Source organism: Leptinotarsa decemlineata, unplaced genomic scaffold (genome assembly GCF_025532065.1).
Source record: "Leptinotarsa decemlineata unplaced genomic scaffold, Ldec_3_MD MMD2_tig00002082_RagTag_RagTag, whole genome shotgun sequence".
NCBI classification, from domain to species: Eukaryota; Metazoa; Arthropoda; class Insecta; order Coleoptera; family Chrysomelidae; genus Leptinotarsa; species Leptinotarsa decemlineata.
In genome coordinates this window covers 9373144-9394804 of record NW_027412573.1, presented here as the reverse complement: position 1 = coordinate 9394804, position 21661 = coordinate 9373144, and the positions used below count along the sequence as shown (strand labels likewise).

General features: G+C 36.7%; 1 protein-coding gene across 2 annotated transcripts in view; it reads left to right on the top strand.

Moving 5' to 3' along the window:
- Ntan1 (N-terminal amidohydrolase 1) overlaps positions 1-21661 on the top strand; it is a 104471-nt gene that overhangs the window by 33953 nt on the left and 48857 nt on the right. Inside the window, exon 1 of one of the 2 annotated variants that reach the window (XM_074176969.1) lies at positions 647-802. The exons of the other annotated variant lie outside the window; for it this stretch is intronic. Coding sequence (XP_074033070.1) covers positions 690-802 — 113 coding nt within the window. The 5' untranslated portion in view covers positions 647-689. Of the gene's footprint in view, positions 1-646; positions 803-21661 lie in introns of those variants that run through there. 2 annotated transcript variants of the gene reach the window in all.

The following is a 21661-nucleotide window of genomic DNA, read 5'->3' as shown; positions in this document are numbered from 1 at the left end:
AAGGTTCGAGATTTGTCTCTCTTCCATAGATACTTTCACGGGAAGTGTTCAAGTGACTTGGCACTTTTGATTCCACCAAGACCGGTACATATCAGAAATACGCGACGGACTCTGTGGCTGGTCATCGTTCCGAGGGTCAACTCAGTACACCTCGAACATCACTGTTTGAGAACTATTTCATTTGGAGAACCGCGTTTATGAAGAATAAACTCCCTGAGAATGTTTTTCCAAATGGATTTAATCTCCAGCGATTCAAATCCAATGTGAATATCTACTTTCGCACAAGCACCGCTCTGAGAGCGCTTTTTAAGTATTTTTCTGCAGTGCTCGTGTTTTCTGCTTGAAAAATCCTTACTTGTTGCAAAAGTATCTTCAGTTCAACCATCGTTCACCATTTGTATGATAAGTGATCAACAACTATTCTGACTCACTTCGTATAACCATCACAGTTATATCAAATTAAATCGAAACTCAAATCAAGTCGTTGGTTTTTTTGATTGTGAAATCCTAGATCGAAGAGAAACGAAACCAAATAAATAAGTCTGAAAATGTATCATCTGATTAGCTTTATTATATTATATCCATAAATAACAAATCAGTAAAAAATATTCAATTCTGATGAAAACAGGACTCGATAGATCACATTTTGATTTAATGTTCCTCATAATAATAACATATTAATAAACTTAATGAGAACTCTCAATATCGGTCGTAAGGCTGATAACTTATCGCCAGAAGTTATTGCTTTTAGTCTGTCAGCTGCACTGTTCCAAACAAGATATCCTTCAAAAACTTGTGCTTGGTGAGTTAGTTGTTTGTTAATTATTTATCATTCATTTTCTGGAGAAATCCGGTGTGATTTATTCAAACTGCTCTGTAGTTTATTTCTACTGAGTCTTTGATGCATGAAAAAGTTTCATATTTTTTCACACAATCTGAAGATTTTGGAATGGAAAATGTGTCACTTTACGATTCTGCCATATGGTGAATGAGTTTCACAAAGAACTTCGGCTAGATTCAGAAAGTTACAATCACGTCAAATCTCATTCCAAATAAGCGTGATTTCAGAGTATGTATTTTGAAATTAAGGTACATGATACACACAAGATAACATTAATGGTAAGCTATAAAATAATTGGTGAAAGTATTCGATAAAAACACTCATATAGGTGGATTTTTATGTTTATATTGCTACTGGAAATGTATTTTTCAACCATCATTATTCACGTTTAAGAGGTGACAAACCCAATTTTGAAAATTCATATGGCAAAGTACCTACTCCCTCTGATATCTCAAATAATGGATAACAATGTACAATAAACACTGACAAGCTACATTCCCGTTGATAAATAAAGTAGGCACTATTCAAAATTTATTCAAATATCAATATCAATATTCGTGGAAAAATTGGCCCAGCTGCCATGCCAATGTTGTAGAAACTATTGCAACTTATCTAATATTCATTTCACATGATCAAGTGGATTCAGTCTTTGATTCATAACTCAATAAAATCATCTCAAATCGTCTAACATCGGATTAACGTGTACGAAAAAAACCTCATTGGTCTGGAAGTTCGTTTCATATCCTATCGGTTCGTCAGAGTTTTATCTGAGCATGATTTTCACCTGTGAAATATGCAATGGATACAAGAACTATTCGGAAATAATTCTTATCAAAAAGTATATGTATATTCTTGTTTAATTCGAATGGTTTCTAGATTATCTACCTGCTACGTTAGAAACTATGCACAAAACGAAGAATTACTGCTCTCATTCCCTACTGATATACAGGGCTATTCAAATTCGTTTCTGTACATGGGGATTTCTTGAACGATAAGAGATAGAGAATCGGTTAAATTGTGGCAAAGTTGCGTATTTTAGAGACCTATTCAATGATGTGAAAAAATCGAATATGGTTCTTTTGGTCCCAAATTATATTTTTTCCTATATCTTCTTTATTCGCAGACATATTGAAAATCTATCCACATTTAGCTGTAGACATTTGATGTGGGCTATCAGAATATGTCCATGAATATTTTATATAGGGTGTCATCTGACTTGAGCCACCCCCATCTTTGAATTTTTGAATACGGACCTGTATTTTTTGTTGTAGTTTTTGAATCGAAGTCGTTCACGTCATACTGAGAAATTCAATTTTATTTTATATTTCGGGATGTTTCGGTAATATTCCATTATAATTGGGCGAATTATTCCCTTTTAAATTACGGCCCTGGAAATTGGTTGACTGAGTTGAATAAAAACACAATAGCAACTTTCACGTCTCCCTATGTACCGTAGAGTTTTAGGTACCTATTGATATTTTTTCATATTTCGAATTTCGAATAAGAAAATCCTTTATGATTATCTGAAACATATCTACCACAAAAATATATTATATATGTTTTGATGAGCAGAAAAGGAAATGATAGCAATAATAACATCCAAAACGAACACTATAATTGTAATGAAAATTGAAGTGAAGTAATTTATATACCCAAAAAAAGTAATGGCACATTAAATGTTCGAACTGGAGTCCTTTCATATCAAGACAAATAATGGGACAATTAGATGGCCTGCAAGATCACCAGATCTCACTATTTTGGACTATTTTCTTTGGGGGACATTGAAAAATAGGATTTACGCTGGCAGAGAGATAGAAAATGTGGAAGACTCGAGATTGAGGATTTTGAATGATTTCATCAAAAACTTCATTATTAGGTTCAACAACTACTCAATCAAGTCGCCCCGGAGCGCCAATTAATTTTTCTTGTTTCACGATTTTTCATAATTTGTATTACTATTTTGTATGTTTCTATAATCAAAAATTCATCTTTCCTTAGAGGTTAGTATTATTATTTTGCAACTGATCTCAATATATGTTCTTCACATGTTGACTAAAAAAATATTTTATGCAAAATTCTACGCGTGGGTAGAAAAATGTAACAAATCTACTGTAGAATAAATTATAATGAATTAAGTCACAATTAATTTGAATATTTGACAAAATTAAATATTTCGCCGAGTTGAAATATCATTTGAAACATTTTTAATATTTATGTGATGATGGTACTCCTTATGGTATTCAACATAAAAAATTAATAGAATTCCAGCTTTTCTTACAGAACGTTATGAATATTCAAATCGAAGGTATTAAGGAGCAAAGTGACGACATTATATATACGCTTGAGAAATTCATTGGAGACAATATCTATGAAAGTCATTTGACAAAAGCAAGCTCATTTTCACCAAAGTCATTCGGTGATCACTCAAATATGTAATTCGAAGAAATTTTTGTTTGAAGGTGATGAATTTCATTAGTTCGGACTTCCATTGTCTAATATTATATAAAATGATTTAAAATCCCTGAAAGAATCAATAAAAAAGAAAAATTGAAAAAAGAATAGCTAAAACTTACAATTATATTAAGCAAAAGAAACCCTGAAATGAAATTACAGTGAAATAAAATACAAGTAAAACAATTAAACAAAAAATTAACAGATGGCTTGGAAGCCAAGTTACTTCACGACGTTTCGATTGTTAGTATCCACAATCGTCTTCGGGTAATGACTGGACTAATTCCTCCGAGAGATGACTATTTATGGGTCATTCGAGTACTTTCACTTATCTCCGCTTTCCTCATTCCGCTTTACCGCTTTAGCTGGAGATGAGTTTGGCGGGAGTTGGCCATTTTTTCCTCAATTATGGGTTTCCATATGTTGCTTATCTCTACGCTAGCTTGGCTGAATACATTGGTCAACATGTATGCGGCTTCTTTGAATTTCCTTCTGAACCAATGTTCCTCCCTGTGTATGATCTCAGCTTGGGACCAGTCGATGTTATGTTGATGGATCCAAACACGATCTGCTATTCCTGATTTGCTGGTTTTTCCTAGCTGTGTGTGTTTCTTGTGCTCGGCAATGGCCTCTTAGTTTCACCGATTTAGGATTTTCCGTACTCACATGGTATCGGGTAAATGCAATTCCTGGAATTGCAGTCCGCCCACTAATAATAATATAAAACCAGAGTTAAAAACGAGCATTGTAGTTAATGCGATCGAAACGATGGGCACTGCGACCGTTACCACATTGCCTTTGATAATGTCTACCGTAGTAATCGACGAAACTTCAGGCATCAAACGATGATCCTAATCCTAACGACAGATGAGATTAGTTATTTTCACGACGTTTGCATCAGTTTCAGAAGTTGAAGGTCATCCTGGACGTGGATCATTTTCGATGTCTTCTCGAGCTAGAATAAGTCTATATCATAGATTAACCAAGTTTCACTAAATATTTCGCTTCGACAGAGGTTCTTAATCAAATCACAGAAAAACGGCAGATTCCTGGCCTGACACAAACAAAGGCTATAGCCCAACTGAGCAAGCTAGATCCCTTCAACCGCCTGGAACATGTCATATTACATCCCGGCAATATGATATTTGACCTTGAGACTAGCACCGTTGGTCTCACAGAGAACCAGTACCGTTATTTTCTAGTCAAACCTCGTAGTTTGCTGACACGTATACAATTTTGAGAAAAACTAAGGTTTTCCATGAAAAAACTTGGACATTGTGGGCGCAATTGATAATACGTCTCTATAATCAATCATCCAGGCGTCAAGGAGAGAAGGAATGGACGACACAAGCTATAGGTGGATTTACTGTATGATATACATGACCATTATAGGAAAAACAGTAGTGGCAGGGGGGCTGTCATCACGGTGAGGTTTCCTCCCCACTGTTTTGAAACTTCATAATGGATGAGTTACTCAGTATTCTGGCCATACCGCTCTGTACAGTCATCAGAGAATGATATAGTGGAGGGACGCATGCAGCAGAAATATTAAAACAAGATGGACGGAGGAAGAAGGGCTGACTATAAGCTCAATGAAATAGAAAATAGTAGCATTCACCAAGAGGTCCAAAACAGATGGCCTAGTATCATCAATACTTCGACATGAAGACATACTTTCGTCGGGGGAAGTCAAATAACTGGAAGTTATATTAGATCCCACCCTGACCTGACATCAACGTCTAGAAGGGGTGAAAAGAAACCCGAAGGTAGCACTGATACTAACCAGATGCATCTATGGAAAGACATAGGGGGTGAAACAAGACATGACGTATTGACCCTACACCATGGTGGTTAAACCCACGATAACATTATGCATCTGTGGTCTTGTGGTCGAAGATAAAATATTCGACCCATATTAACACACTGAGCAGCGTGCAAATACTTGCATGTCTGGGAATAACGGTATCTATGAAAACCACCCCAACAGCTGCATTGGAAACACTCTTCAGTCTTCCTACTCTAGATCTTGTAATTGAGGAAGCAAGAGTTGCAAAACAGAAATTTCCTTCTCGAACCACATGACACCGAATAACATGTTCGACGCAAACTACGCGGTTGAGGTTGTAGAATGCGAAGAGTGGAGACTGATCAGTCATTCCAACAGACGCGGGAAAAGTTTTATCAAAACAGCTATCCGATAAGAGAATCTATGAACTGCATCAACAAAGCAGGGATCGGCTCCGAACGATTCCAGGGCTACTCATTGGACACTGTCCATCAAGAGGACACTTGTACAACGGAGACCTTAGCTGCAGACAAGGAAACAAAAGGACAAGGACGGCTCGTTATATTTCATGAGCCCTTATTATGCCCAGAAGAATATGACATAGGTCCAGCAAGAAACCAGTAGAGATTAGTACAGGAAATAAGATTGTAGGAATGGGTCACGAGAAACATGGGGAAAATGCAAGAAACCTTTGAGACTTTGGGGTATTTTCCGGAGACTTTGAAGAAATGGACGAGTTAGACGGCTCCCAAAAAGGAAAAAAATTGACAGATGCAAGGATGCAAATGAATGAAGTTTTGCACAATGCGATTGGGGAAACACTTGAAGAAACTGCTTGAAACAGAAGATTTTTCAACTTTGGAATTAGAGAGAATTGGATCAAAGCGCTAAGTTTTGACCCTACTCCAAAAACAAATTTTTCAAAAATCAGCGCGAGCCGATGAAACGAATATTGAACTTCCATTTTATTGTCTCTTGGTCAATAACTCGGAAATCTCCTCGCTTAATTTCCACGAGAGCATCATTCCCTAATTACGACCAGTTACCATTATAAATGTAAATTGTACGTCAGAGTCTCGAGTCCGCTGCAGAACGTTCTTCAATTTAAATCCGCAATAAATCGCCAGTCAGTGCGGCCGCTTGAAATATGAACCATAATCCACCTGAGAAATATCATAGGCCAGCTCTGCTAGACTGGACACTCCATTTATCATTACCGACGGCCACGAATAAATTAACATTGTCTTAGGATGAACTGCGGGATTAAATGGCATTAAGTGATTTATCATAAACGGCAGAACGCCCGCGGAAAGTCCAATATCCGCATTTTCTGTTTTGCCGTTCGTTAGCGAAACTTCCTAGGTTTCCAACGGTACGAAAACAAGTTGTGTAAATACGATTTTCTTTTCACAGTCGATTTTCTGGGAAAGGTACTACCCACTATTCCCCCTCTAGAATTCAAAATGCCGGAAATTACTTTTCGACAGCATCTAGTCAGGCGAATTTTGAAACAGCTTAATATCAACAAGGAGTCTGGCCCTGATGAAGTGCCAGTGCGCAAATGAACTCACACCAGTATTTTGCAGACTTTTCAACTTGTCTTAAAAAAATAGTATATTGTACAACAAGTGAGACAAACGACATATTTCTCATGAGCGCAGAAGTTTCTTGAGACGAGTGTCGTAAATCAAGCAAGTGGGAAATATGTCATTTTCTCACAAATTGTACACTGTACTTTTTCTACGGTAGCGTTGTTTTCAAGTATTGAAAAATAAAATACATATACAGGGTGTCCCTGGACTTCCTCTTTTCCTCTCGGGAATGTATAGATGGGGTCAAAATATCACCAGTACTTCATATAACTTTTTTTCCTAAAATCCTTCGTTACCAAGTAACGGGCCCTCGAAGTTACAAAATGAAAAATGTTTTTCTTTGATAACTTTTCAAGTGAATATTCAAAATCATCCAAATTTTGGTAATTGACTAAACAAATGAATTCCTTCGATGAGCTTTCATGCAGGAGTCAGTTATGTTGCTACAAAGTCAGGAACGGACTACCCCCGATGGTCCACACCCCAAAACTTTGAAATGACAGATATTTTTCAATATTTTTCAACAAATTAAGGTTACTTGGACAATTTTATGAATAAAAGTACTCATGTGGAAAGTCGATCGGAGCAACGAGTCTTGATAAAAATGTAGTTTCCCTCGACGACATCAAACCCGCTCGCCCACCATTATTTGAAATGAATAATTATCAAAGCAGAAATAATAATGATAACGTTAATTCAACCACATTTATCCTGAGATGTCTACCATTATTCGAAAATATTAGTTTTTAAGGAAAATGGAAATGATAGGTAAAATGTTCATAACGAATTTTTATAATGCAAACTCGTTTAACTAACGAAACTCAAGAGCCTCAAGAGCAAACAGAAATGAAAAATCCGCTACAGAAACTGCTCGATATGACCACCTTCTCTCTCTATACATTTTCTTAGTCTGCGAAGACTCCCTCTCTGTACTTGAAATAGCATTCCAGGGTCGTTTCGTATGGCTTCACAATGTAATGTTATTCTATTCAACAATGCATCTCTTGTGTGAATAGGTGTAGCGTAAACAATGCTTTTTAGATGCCCCCACAGAAAGAAATCCAATGGATTTAAATCCGGAGACCGCGATGGCCATGAATATGGCCCACCTCTACCAATCCATCTATTGTGGAAAATATGGTTCAGATGGTCACGCACAATCAAACTAAAATGAGGAGGAGCGCCATCATGCATAAACCACATATCTCTTCGGGTTTGCAATGGAACATGTTCCAAAAGTCCATTCAAATCGTTCTGAATGAACTCCAAATAACGTTCTCCATTCAATCGGTCCTGTAGAATGAATGGTCCTATAAGATGGTTTCCTATGATACCAGCCCAAACATTCACGTTGAATTTCCGTTGGTGTTTGTTTTGCAATATCCCATGGGGATTTTCTTCGGCCCATATATGGAGATTATGAGAGTTGATAACTCCATCTCTACTGAAACCTGCTTCATCAGTGAATAAAACTCGATTAATAAAAGTCATATCCTCTCTTTGCCTATCCATGAACCAATTGGCATATTCCAGTCGTGCTGGAAAATCTTGAGGTGTCATGGCATGTACCTTCTGGATGTGAAATGGGTGGAGCAGTTGTTCCCTAATTATTCTATGAATAGTGGACTTGGATGTATGGAACTGTTCTGATAGATTTCTGATGCTCATTGAAGGATCATCAGCGACGGCTTCCAAAATATTTTCCTCCAATACAACGGTACGTACAGTCCTAGGAGCGCCCTCACCACCTCGTTTTGGCAAAACTGTACCTACAATAATATCGAAATAAAACAACGTGCTCAAATTAATTATCAATTATTACATACCTGTCTCCCTCAAGCTGCGATCGACACGCTCGAATGTTTCTCTTGACGGTACCGTTCGATTGGGAAAATGCTCGGAATACAGACGACGAGCTTCTGCAGCATTACAAAATGCTCGTCCATAAAATACATGCATATCTGCATATTCATTGAATGTAAACTGTTCGGCCATATCAAAAAAATTCAAAATATTCTATAGAATATTGACAATACAATGATAGTCATATGACAACGCACCACTCAACAAAACAAAATTTCATTCCAGTGTCTCATTTTTTATCAAAACTTTCTAAAAGGTTTTTTTGTCAATATTGTTGAAAGAAATGGAACATAATTATTCCCCGGATATTTTTCACCTGATCATGTGCAGCCGTTTTTGTAGTTCATTCGTTTGCTTTTTATTAGTATAGTAAATATTTTTTCCGATGTGCGTTTTTTCAGCTAAATTTAGATTCGTGTTAAAGAATTTCTCCCATAAAATTATAATTATCAGTGAAACTCCTCAACAGTTTAGCTGTGAAGAAGAATTTGAAACATTCGAATGTTGAGTTTCATGAGATTCAGATAACTGATCAACACGAAACGTGATTATTCCACACGTATTATGTACATACAAAATATGGAATGAATTCGATATTTCATAGTAAAGTAGCTTGTTAGTTTAAAAACACCACGAATCTACAGAACTTGATATTTCTTTTGAAAAAATATCTGCTATCACAATTGTGACTTAAACTTCCATATAGGTACTGTACTTTTTGTTTACGACTTCATTTTAGCATACTTCGACTTATTCCTGTTATAAATGTTGTTGAATTAACGTTATCATTATTATTTCTGCTTTGATAATTATTCATTTCAAATAATAGTGGACGAGCGGATTTGATGTCGTCGAGTAGAACTACATTTTTATCAAGACTCGTTGCTCCGATCGACTTTCCACACGAGTACTTTTATTCATAAAATTGTCCAAGTAACCTTATTTTGTTGAAAAATATTGAAAAATATCTGTCATTTCAAAGTTTTGAGGTGTGGACCATCGGGGGTAGTCCGTTCCTGACTTTGTAGCAAAACAACTGACTCCTGCATGAAAGCTCATCGACGGAATTCATTTGTTTAGTCAATTACCAAAATTTGGATGATTTTGAATATTCACTTGAAAAGTTATCAAAGAAAAACATTTTTCATTTTGTAACTTCGAGGGCCCGTAACTTGGTTACGAAGACTTTTAGGAAAAAAAGTTATATGAAGTACTGGTGATATTTTGACCCCATCTATACATTACCGAGAGGAAAAGAGGAAGTCCAGGGACACCCTGTATAATAATACTTGTATGTAGTAATAATATAGTAATTAACAGTTATATTTGAACAATTTTGTAAAGTAATTCCTGATAAGTCGTTTTGTTTCAACATGTTCTACGGTTGAAGTTAAAGTTGATGGGGAAACGTACTGAGCTTCCACAAAATTGTTGTGTTCAGGTACTAATTGCGCTGGAGGCTGAAGGGATTCTACTATACTTTTTCTGATTGATTCGGCCGTTACTTGATGAAGATCCATAGTAATTACAAAAACTACATCTCAACGATTTGATCTCCACAAACTTTATTCGAAAAATATATCACATCACAATACAACACTTGAAAAAGCTAATATCTTAGCGAAACATGTTGTGATATATTTTTCAAATAAAGTTTGTGGAGATCAAATCGTTGAGGTGTAGTTTTTGAAATGTCTACTATACTTTTTGAAATTTTCATTTTGTTAGCTATGGAGATGTCGATATAAAATTCAGCAACATTGCTGGATTTCCAACCCTCATGGCATTTCAAAGTTAAAAGATCTGCCCCTGCATTAAGTAAAATAGTCGCAGATGACCTTCGGAAACAGTGGCCAGTATATAATTCAGGGTTCGGTAATTGCAAAAATTTCGCTATTTCTTTCGCCATGGTACCAAATTTATTCATCCCCACAGGCTGTTTCGTAATTAAAAAAAAACGTGTTTCATTTGTGCATGGTCGAGACTTCACACATTTTTTTTTGCAAATTTGGTAGAATTCTCCTGTGACTGTGTAATGTTTTAGTATCGGGTAATTTTATTAAAAAGGCCGGATTAAAATCTTCCATGTCATCAATTTTTAATTATCGAAGTTCATCTCAACGGCATGCCCCTGTAAGACCAACATGAAGAAGCTTCCCATTAGAAGCGAAAGCTTGGCAAAGTAAAGCAGAGTTTGATTTTTGATTTTTTTACTGAGAGATCCTGTTAATCTATTTTACTATACATATATATATACACATATATACACACATACATATATATATATATATATATATATATATATACAAAAAATAATTTAAGAAGATGTATATAAACTCATGATAATAATAATGTAAATAAACTCCCTGTAGATCTGTTTCCAAATGGATTTAATCTCCAGCGATTCAAATCCAATGTGAATCGCCACTTTCGCACTGGCACCGCTCTGAGAGCGCCTTAAGGATTTTTCTGTAGTGCTTGTATTTTGTCCTTAAAAAAATCCCTCTTCGTCTTATATTTCCCATACTTCTCCCTGAAATTTCAAACACTTTCTTATTCACATCTCATAACGATGCTTTGTTGCACTTTGACATGCTGTCTACCGCCAAACATTACACTAGGTAGCTAATCTGTGTGAAAAAAATCACAAATTGTTATCATCTCCTGATAGGTGAGTGAAACATATGCCGAAATAAAGCAATTCACGGAAATTCAAAGCAATGAAATATCACACAAAATATCAATACACCTGAACACAATTACAAAACAAAGCCAAACAGTTGCCAGAAGAATTTATCAACGGTTTTTGTATATCTACATTTTCTTTCCAAGCATTAAAATGATCGATTACAAAATTCACTTGAGTTATACTCCTTTATATCTCTTTGAAAGAGGTTAAGGTATAGGTTTTATTTTCGAATGTTTCTTCAACTGTGTTAGGTTGTTGTAATCTTCAGTTTCATCCTAGATTCAGTAGGGCCATCTGCTTTTCAATTCGAAGCCATTCTGATTAGAACTAATATGCTTACCGAACATGCTCTTGGCGATATTCAAGTTTCGATATAGTACTACTGTTACTGTTACTACTGATATAGTATCGCTGTTCTTGTTCATCTTTCACTGCTTGAACCATTGTGCATGCTGTTTTTGGCGAGTGTATTGGCTTAGGATGTGGTGGTTGAGCAAACCGGCCCTCGGATGCCTGCTTCCACGGATATGTGAATGACAGAATCACTTGTGGTTCTGAATGGCATCCCAACGATGGCTTACCACTGAGGTTTGTGTATCCGTGCCGAGAGCCTATCAGCTGTCTCTAACGGAACCTTCAAGATACCGGGCGCCCTCTCGTCGTAGTATCGCCTTGTCACGGTAATGCGGGGCTCTGCCATGATTGACCTGCCTTCCCTAGCTACTCGTGGGGGGACTTTTATGGACAGAGTAAACTTGAAAACTCTTTCTGACGCTGAGTCTACAGTGGAGATGGATGTCGAGCTCACGACTCCAACTGACCCTTGTGTAAATTTAGTTCAGGAGTGAGAGCTTCTCAACTCTCCAACTCCTGATCCAATAACTGAACCCGAAAAAAAGACTTGGGGGTGCAGCCAGGAAACGACCGCAGTGATGCCAACTTGAGGGTTTTCCCCCTAAATTTAGGATATATAATTTGAAAAAGGGGATTTTTTGGAGGGGGGCATTTTTTTAGGGTATTTTTTAGGGAGAACTGATTTCGACACAAATGAAGAACAGGAAGCTGATGAGTTTTTCGAAATTATTAATGAATTGGGAATTAATATAGTATAAGTATTCATGCTCAAATATGTGTGTTCATTTGATGTATTTATTTTTTATTCATTAGTTGATGTTATTTATTACTGACGTACTCACATAAAGGCAATAGAAAAGTTACCATGTTTCAAAAATCTTATGTAACATTTTTCAATAACCTTTTTATTTAAAACTTCGTTATAATGAGAATATGAAGGTAAGTTAATCTATTAACTTTTTAACTGTTTAATGTTATAGCAACTTTGAATATTCAATTCATTCACTAATTCACTAAAAAAATTTGGGGTTTCTCGGTTTGAATTTAGGGGGTTTTAAAATAGGCTTAGGGGAAAAAATTGAGCAGTTGGCATCACTGAATGACTGAGTCGTCTCCTCAAGAGCGGGGTACCTTATGAAACCGCCTTGAACCACATTCTTGAGCGGCGTACGGAAAATCTGTCTAAGGTGGAGGATCAAACCCCCCATGAGCAGGTTAGCAAACTTTTGCGCTCAAGTGATTATTCACCAAAACCAGAGGTCAAAAAGTCCTGCACGGTTGAATTTAAGGCACCGTCAGGTGTAGCTGACGTGCAAAAACCGTCATATGGGAAGGTTGTCGCGGGTATCAAGGTAGGAATCTTGCACCTTGACTATCCGACTACCTCATCAATGATGAAACAGCAGAGCATATACTTTCTGCCCGCCCTGCTGGCGACCGAATCAGGTTTTTAGAGTTCTGCAGAGCCGTACGCTCACCATCTGACCTGAAATACCACTCACCATACAAACTAATCGGCTTCGTTAAGAAGCTGGGTTTATTTGGTCGAGTGTGAATAGGTGTGAGCCACAATAAACCCTTGCAGGTTGCGGTGGAGGGTCAAATAGACCCACTCAGTTTGGACCTAACCTAACCTAACTTCAAATAGTGTTGAATTTGTGTATATGGTACATAAAGTCCATGCATTAATATTTCTCGAGTTTTTTGTATTTGAAATGTAGATATTTTGTGTTTCAAATAGTGAGGATGAAGACAAATGCCTTCTAATTCATAACTTATAGTTATGAAAACATGGTTGTCCATTAATACCTTCAAAATGTAACCTAAACTAAGGAAAACAGTTATCTGAAAGAGGTTAATTAATGACAATGGCTCTCTAGTTTCAGTTTGACAATATATAGCTTAGTCATACAAACGATGAGTGTGCAATAAAAGTCAAATCATCCATGTTCATTGCAACCGGTGGTACACAGCGTACTGTCATTGATTAACGTTTATGATGGGCAATAATTATTTGTAATTTACTTTTATTGTCGTGACCTGTAACAATGTAATGATTTATATTCTCTTCATTGACCAACAGTGAGACCAGCTAATTGTTTGAAAAATTTATAGCACCGTATCCTTTAGGTAAATACTTGTCTGGAGATGATGTATGGAGTTGAATATATTCACAGATTTTGTTGCTCCATAGGAATTCGATAAATGTTCTGTTCAAAGTAAGACATTTCGAACTGAACCAGGTTCTCTTATAGAAATGAAGTTATGAATCACAAAGTATACAAAAGTTAAAAACCTTCGAAACCATGTTAATTATGTACAGGTACCGTGATTTTTATTTATCGTTCATTAACAAACTCAGATATTACATATAAGAAATGATGCATCATAGAAAAAGTGTATTGTGGTTGCTTGAAAGAGCAAAAACTTTCTCTTTGAACAAAATTTTTGAGAATTATGCCTTTCAGTCTAAGAGCCAGCGTCCCGCAGACTTATAGTATAGTAACTAAGACATATCGCTTCGTTCGCACGACTGAGAAAGTATCATGTGGTCTGCCTGCATGTTAGAACCGATCTATCCGTCTGGTTTTTTTAATATTTATATATAATGATAATGTAAATAACATATTTGAATTGCAGCTTTGTTGAATCACTAGTTCTCAGTGAGATAAAGAGTGAGAAAGTCAAAATCGGACGCCTTCATTAGCACGACTGAGAAAGTATTATGTGGTCTGTCTGAATGTCAGAACCGACGTATCTGTCTGTTTTTTTGAATATGTGTATGTAATCATAATATAAATGACATATACAATTTTCACCTTTGCTGAAATAACGCAAAGTTGTTTTAAATTTTCTTTGAAGTTCTATAAAGTATAGTAGGAACCGGAATAAATGTCTGCCATTACATTTTTCCATTCATTATATTTTCAGATATTCAAAAAGCAGACAATCTGCGATCACGTTTTCAGAGTCAATTTAAGTGCTTTTCGACTTCTGGACACGCTCAAGGGAACCCCTGGTAGGAATAGTGAATCCCCACTTCACCTACGGCAGGTTATATACCTAGTATACCTAGCATTAAAAAGGACTTTGCTACCATACTATAAGTCTGCGGAACGCTGGCTCTCAGTATATTTGCCTTGGTTTGTGTATTCATTCAGTTCGATTCGTTTTTGAATTTTTGTTATAGCTGCAATGCGATATTATTATAAAGTTATAGAAACAATTTCGACATTTTATCCGTTTTTTTCTCCTCTTTCCGGACGATAGTCGTCTCGTCAGGTGCTAAAAACTCCACGTCTTGCTCTGATGGTTAAAAAGAATCACATTAAGCTCACTAGCTTGTATGAGTTAGAGGGTGAAAAATCAATAACTCCAATAAATTTGGCACTTTTTATTATTTTTATTATTACTATGATTATAATAATAATTATTATCATGTTTTTTGTAGTGAGGTAATTCTGGAAAGTTACATAGCATTTGTATATGTAAAAAGATGGCTACCGGGGCGATAACCGTTTGGTTCTTCTTATTTAATGGACCGTCAGATAAAATGATGGTTCGAACCGATAGGCCAGATGATCCATTTTCACTATCTATAGTCCAACCCGTGCCAGGAATCGTTCGTGAAAAAGACCTCGTTGATCCTCAGCTCGCACAAGTTTCGACTGTCGTTCGTAGGGGAGAGGCGATATATGTTTGACGAAATATCAGTTTTTGTAGCTGACTGCAGAAATATATACTTTTGTAGCATTTTAGTATAATTTTTCGAAAATTCAATTTCCCAGTAAAATCAATTCACAAAAAAGTGGCAACTTATTATTAAGTGTAGGTTATAGCGTTTTTCCTTACTGAAACGCCATCTACGTGATCTACAGAGAACTCAATCCTTGGATGTCAAGGATAAACGAGGCTTTCCAAGGCGGTCGACGTCGAAGGCAATATAAGACAGGTTTTAACTAAATAAGTGTAAAACATTTAAGGAGGTGATTCCTCATCGAAAAAAAAAATAGGATCTCTCATATAAAGAAATTTCATTGGAGCATCCCTTGTTAAGATACAGCCCCTTAAAGGGGCTGACGTTTTGTACTACCAAAAAGACACTTAGCCAGAAATTTATTTGGTTTATCCCATGGTTGTAAGGGGTGGAAATCGCAACCCCTAAAATTTTGTTTGCAATGAAACGTTTTGTCTTATTATTTGTTTACCATTCAAAAATGTATTTCCAATAGCTTGTTCCCTTCTGAACAAAAAATGTCTCTTGGGATTTTTGCCCAAAATAGACCAGTTCGCAGCGAAAAATTATTTTACGAACAACTACAGAGATACATCGTCATAAATGCGAAAATACGAAACTAATCTATCTAGTAGGTCGCTATTAGCGATAGTGACAATTAAATTGGTATGACGCTGTCAGTTTGTGAATTTTCGAAATTGAAATAATACTAATTGTGTGTTGTTGTTCTGTTCTCAATTTGTAACTTTAATAATTCACTTGTTATTAAAATGGCATACACAAATGAGGAAATGGCTGATATGTATTACGTTTACGGTCTCTCACAGGGGAATGGGTTAGAAGCATCTAGGAGATATGCTGAAATGTATCCTCAACGGCAGCATCCTTCACATAGAATATTTGCTCGACTTCATCAATGATCACGAGAATATGGTTCATCCGGCAAAAGAACGTAGGATTGTGGTCGCCATCGAGAAGTACGAACACCACAGATTGAGGAAGCAGTACTTGATTTAGTTGAAGAACAACCTACTACCAGTAGAAAGATTGCTTTCCAGCTAAATGTTGATCATATGACGGTATTTAGAATTTTAAAGGAACAACTCTTATACCCTTACCATCTGCAACGAGTACAGGCACTGTTACCGCGAGACTTTCCGAACTGTCTTGAATTTTGCGAGTGGATGCTGGAAATGATTAGAAGAAATTGTGACATTCTGAAGACGATATAATTCACAGATGAATGTAGTTTTTCTCGGGACAAGATTATTAATTTTCATAATTACCACATAGGGGCTGATGAAAATCCTCACGCTATTGTCGAAACTAACCAGCAAGAACAGTTTTCTCTTAATTGGTTGCTCGGAGTTATTGGGGATGATTTAATTGGGCCTCATTTTCTACCTCCTCGAATAAATGGTGAGGCATACGTTCAATTTTTAAGAGAAGTGCATCCAGTACTTCTGGAGGAAGTTCCTTTGTGCGTCAGAAGGGATATGTTTTTCATGCATGATGGGGCTCCCGCCCATTTTAGTCAAGTAGCACGTCAGCATTTAACTGAAACATATGCAAATCAATGGATAGGTCGAGGAGGACCACAGAACTGGCCCGCTCGATCCCCGGATCTCAATCCTCTCGATTTCTCTATTTGGAGCCATTTACAGCATTTGGTTTATCGCACTCCTGTTCGCGATGTAGATGACTTGTAACTCTTTCAGTGCTTGTGAAAAAAATTGTTATACAAATTTTATGTACCCCCTTCAAGGGGATGTATCTTAACAAAGGATGATCCAATAAAGTTTCTTTATATGAAAAATCCAATATTTTTTTCGATGAGGAATCACCTCCTTAAATGTTTTACACTTATTCAGTTACACCCGGTATATTTCTAAAGATTTGTCCGTTTACATGAGTTCATTTCAAACTATTCATATATTTAGGTCAATACTTATTCCATTTGATCGAAATAAGCGTCATTTGAATCAGTGCACTTTTGCCAACGTATCACATGTCGATTAATTCCGTCAGTATGAAGATTGTGTGATCGGGACTCGATAAAGTCGACGAAGGTCGTTTTTATCTGGTCCTGACTGGCGAAGGTTCTACCGGAGAGAAAGTTATCGAACTGTTTGAAAAGATGGTAGTCAGTTGGCGAGAGATCTGGGGAGCGAGGCAGAACTTTGACGCACCATTCATCTAATTTTTGGCCGGTAATTTGTGGAACGTGCAGACTAGCGTTGTCGTGGAGCATTATCGGACCTCTTTTGTTAATCAGTGCCGGCTGTTAACCAGTGAATCACAACCACCATACAGTAAACATCATTGTCGTCAACGTCTCCTCTTGTGATACAGCATCCACTTTCCATCCCACGTGGCGTTTCGATCCAGAAAAGGGTTGTATTGGTTGCGCAAAAGCAGAGAAGAACACACTTTGAAACGTGATAATGTCTGTCGATCATTCAAAAACTGAATGGAATCTGACGCCCAGTTCTTCCGACATCCACGCACCATTTGTGATGGGTTAGTCTCCAACAGGATCTTTAAATCCTCGTCCTAGATTACTGTAGGTCGACCACTTCGAGGCTTATTTTCGAGGCAAAAATCTCCGGAACGATATTTCGCAAACCAACGTCGTACAGTGCGTTCATTAACACTATCATTGCCAAATGCCCGATTAATTTTCCGGGCTGTATCGACAGCACTCGACTTTCGAAAATTACATAAAAAATCCTCAGAGTGTTTTAATTTGTACCAAAGTAAAAATGTTACGTTGGAATTATATTGCTATAGAATATATTGATTTGGGAAAATTATCGCATTTAGTTCAATCCACAGAAATACTGTTCGAAATATTCAAATAATATATCATAATTACATGAGTTATCATTTCATATGAAAGTATAACTCAGTTGATGATTAAATGTGTGCCAGAAATTATTTATTTATAGCTTATCTTTTCTGTGTAGTACTGTAAAATATTGAATTGACTAGCAGACCCGGCGAACGTCGTTCTGCCTAAGAGTCAAAGAATGAGCAACTTTAGGATTTTAAAACTGATACAAAATTATTAAGTATTGAGTTATCAAGTTCTTTATCATTATTATTATTAGCTTTATGGATGAAATATTATTTTTCAATACTTATAATCCTATTCCCGAAGAAGACAAAGTCAAAAACACAAAAATCATAAAAATTGATCCAGACATCCTCGAGTTCTGTCATTATTATTATCATTATATCATATTTCAACACTCATTATCCCATTTCCGAAGAAAACAAATCCGAAAACACAAAAATCAAAAAATTTGGTCCAGCTACTCTGGAGTTCATTTATTATTATTATAATTATTATTTTTATTGATGAAATATATATATATATATATATATATATATATATATATATATGTATTATACTACCGGGGACTTTTGTTATTTTATATCAGATGCGTTTTTGCTATACCATGTTTTATAGTGACTTCACGGAAACGCGGTCGAATGGGATAAAAAGTATCATATGTCCCTATTCTTGTTCTAAGCCTCTCCACCAATTTTCAGCCAAATCGGTTCATCCGTTTTTGATTTATGAATAGTGTAACTAACATCACTTTCTTTTATATATATATATATATATATATATATATATATATATATATATATATATATATATATATATATATATATATATATATATATATATATATATATTTCTCAAGATTCAGGTCTGAAAATATAACACAACTTTCTTTCCCAAAAATTAAACACTCCTGAAAATATAACCCTTTCAATTATAAACTACATGATAAATTATGAAAATATTATTGGACTATTTTTGTAGACGTATCGATTAGTACCAGACTCGTACGAGAATATGAAGAATTACCAAGAGAACTTACAAACTGAAAGTATTCTGGAAAAGTATTAATAAGCGGTCATTGGATAATATTCATAAATATTCTGTGATTTCTTTCAACAGAGAAACAGTTAGGAATCCGTGTTATTCAATGGAAACATCATGTAGTTATTTGTGGAAGATTCAAGATTAATTGGATATGGCGCTCGGATATGCGACAATAATAATAGCTTTGACCTGAAAACAAAACAAATAGTGAAATATTAGATTGGTTTGCCTACTTGACGTTACCACAAATTATTCCCCCAAACTTTTCTTTTTTATAAATAATGTCGGTACAAGTTTGAAGTGATTCATCATCCTAAATTACTCAATGAACTTTTAATGACTTAATCGTTGAGGTTTATGTTGAAACAATTGGAGTAATTACAGTGAATCACTGTTTTTCGGAGAATTATTGTTCATAATCGGCATTTTATACAAATTATCATAATGTTACTTGAGTTTGCCGTGACAACCGTTTTAAACTTTTAGAATATGACAATTTTCTATTCTAATTAGTAATTATTACTCATTTTACAGATCATATTATGATTTATCGTTTTCAAGTGATCATTCGAGTGAACGAGATGATCACAATTCTTTTAACCAGTTGGAAACCGTTTAGCAAAAGCCGCGGAGACTGTAGAGCTTATAGTCGTTTTTGCTATCAGCATGTGCAGCATATATCTTCCCAGTCTATTTTTGTGGGAATAAAGTGCCCTTTCGATACTATGAGGGGTATTGAATAAGTTTTGAGAATGAGAATTATCCATTCTTCACTTTCATACAGATACAAGCTGATAGCTCGATGTAGATTTCTCAAGCATCGAAGAAAGATTACGTATATTCGCTGTTTTCAGCTCCAGGTGAGACGATATCTGAAAAACTGATTGCAGGAAATATCGTGTTGCCTTACCTAACCCTATAAACTCCTTTCAAACCACTCTGTTGAAATAGATGCTATGAGTTTTGGAACCTCAAGATCATACCCCCTTGAAAGAATTCTTAAATAAGCTGTCATATTTGGTTCATTCAAGTTTTTGAGAAATTGAGTCATGGTGTCAATTATGGAGTAGATCCACCTAAAAGCGTGTTTTTTTTAATGGTAAGGATCATAGTTGACAATTTTAGAGAGAAATGAGCGAGTCCAAATTCTGCTGATGTCACCACGCCATGTATATCTGTTCTGTTTGAAATATGTTTTTTCCGTTAATCAGCTGTCGCCCTCATACGAACGACAACTCTCACAAGTTGATAAACTTGTGCGAGCTAAGGACTAACGAGGTCTTACCTTTTAACGTGTAATTCTTAACACGGTTGCAAAATCATCCCAGCTTCAACCAGATAAATTCTCCTGAGAAAAATATCTGGTCGAGGCAGGAATCGAACCTACGGTCTTCCGATCGTGAGTCGGGCACACTACCGTCGCGTCCAGTTGAACATGAAGGGATACAGAGCCAGACATCTCTCTGTATCTGTAGAGCAGAAAGGGTGAGTGTAAACCCACAGCAATTAGCTATTGTACATCCTTTCGAGGAGTTGTTAGGTCATCGTCCATCCTTTCCAGGAAGGTGGACAGGTCACTAGGAGACATCTCCTTTATATCAGCAAGACTCGTCGAACACCCACTCTCTTTGGCAACTTAAGATCTCTTTCAGCGGTCTCCGCGAAGGTTTTGAAAGGTGCAGCGACATTACTGTCATTGCGCGGCTTCTTCAATCTTCTTGGGGTTCCCTTCGCGGAGGTGTTCAAGTGAGCACATTTTACTGCAGGGGCAGCCGGTTCCTTGCCTTTCATGGCGGAGCTCTCTTTCTCTTTTTGACCTCGGCGCCGCAACTGCGCTTACGCCTTGGCTTTGTATTACATCACGAGGTGATCTGCTATGTCCAGCCTCATTCCGACATTTCTGTTCATCCCCAGCCACCGCCTTAGATTTAGGTGAGTACTTCTGTCCAGCCTCGGGGTTGGTTTTTGTTTTTGTTGTTTCTGTTTTTGTGTTTGTTTCATTCATGTGTGTTCCTACGAGTAGCAAGGGAAGAGTTGGTCACCTCTGGCAGAGCTCGGCATTACCAGAGGTAGGCTGATTACAATGAGGTTTCTCCCAGTTCCCCAAGGGGATCGTTCGTAACCACATATCATCCTGTGGTCATTCAGCTGTCGGTACGATTCCTTACACCTCAGCTTGGGTAGGCTGGTCCACGGTGGCATGTCTAGCAAAAGCTTTTGGAGTGTTATTTCTGCCACTGAGTCCAGCGATCCCGTCCGTAAGGTCACATTTGCTTCCCGGATAGAGCCCCGAATCCCCTGGCCGTTTCCTTATCCACCACCTAGGGACGCACCCGAAAGGTACCCCAACCCACGGGAGTGTGAATGCATTTTGACCATTTCAAAAATTTGACCACCACCTCAACTATACTTCAAATTCCGAAGTCAACATGAGTTATCTGAATAACGGTT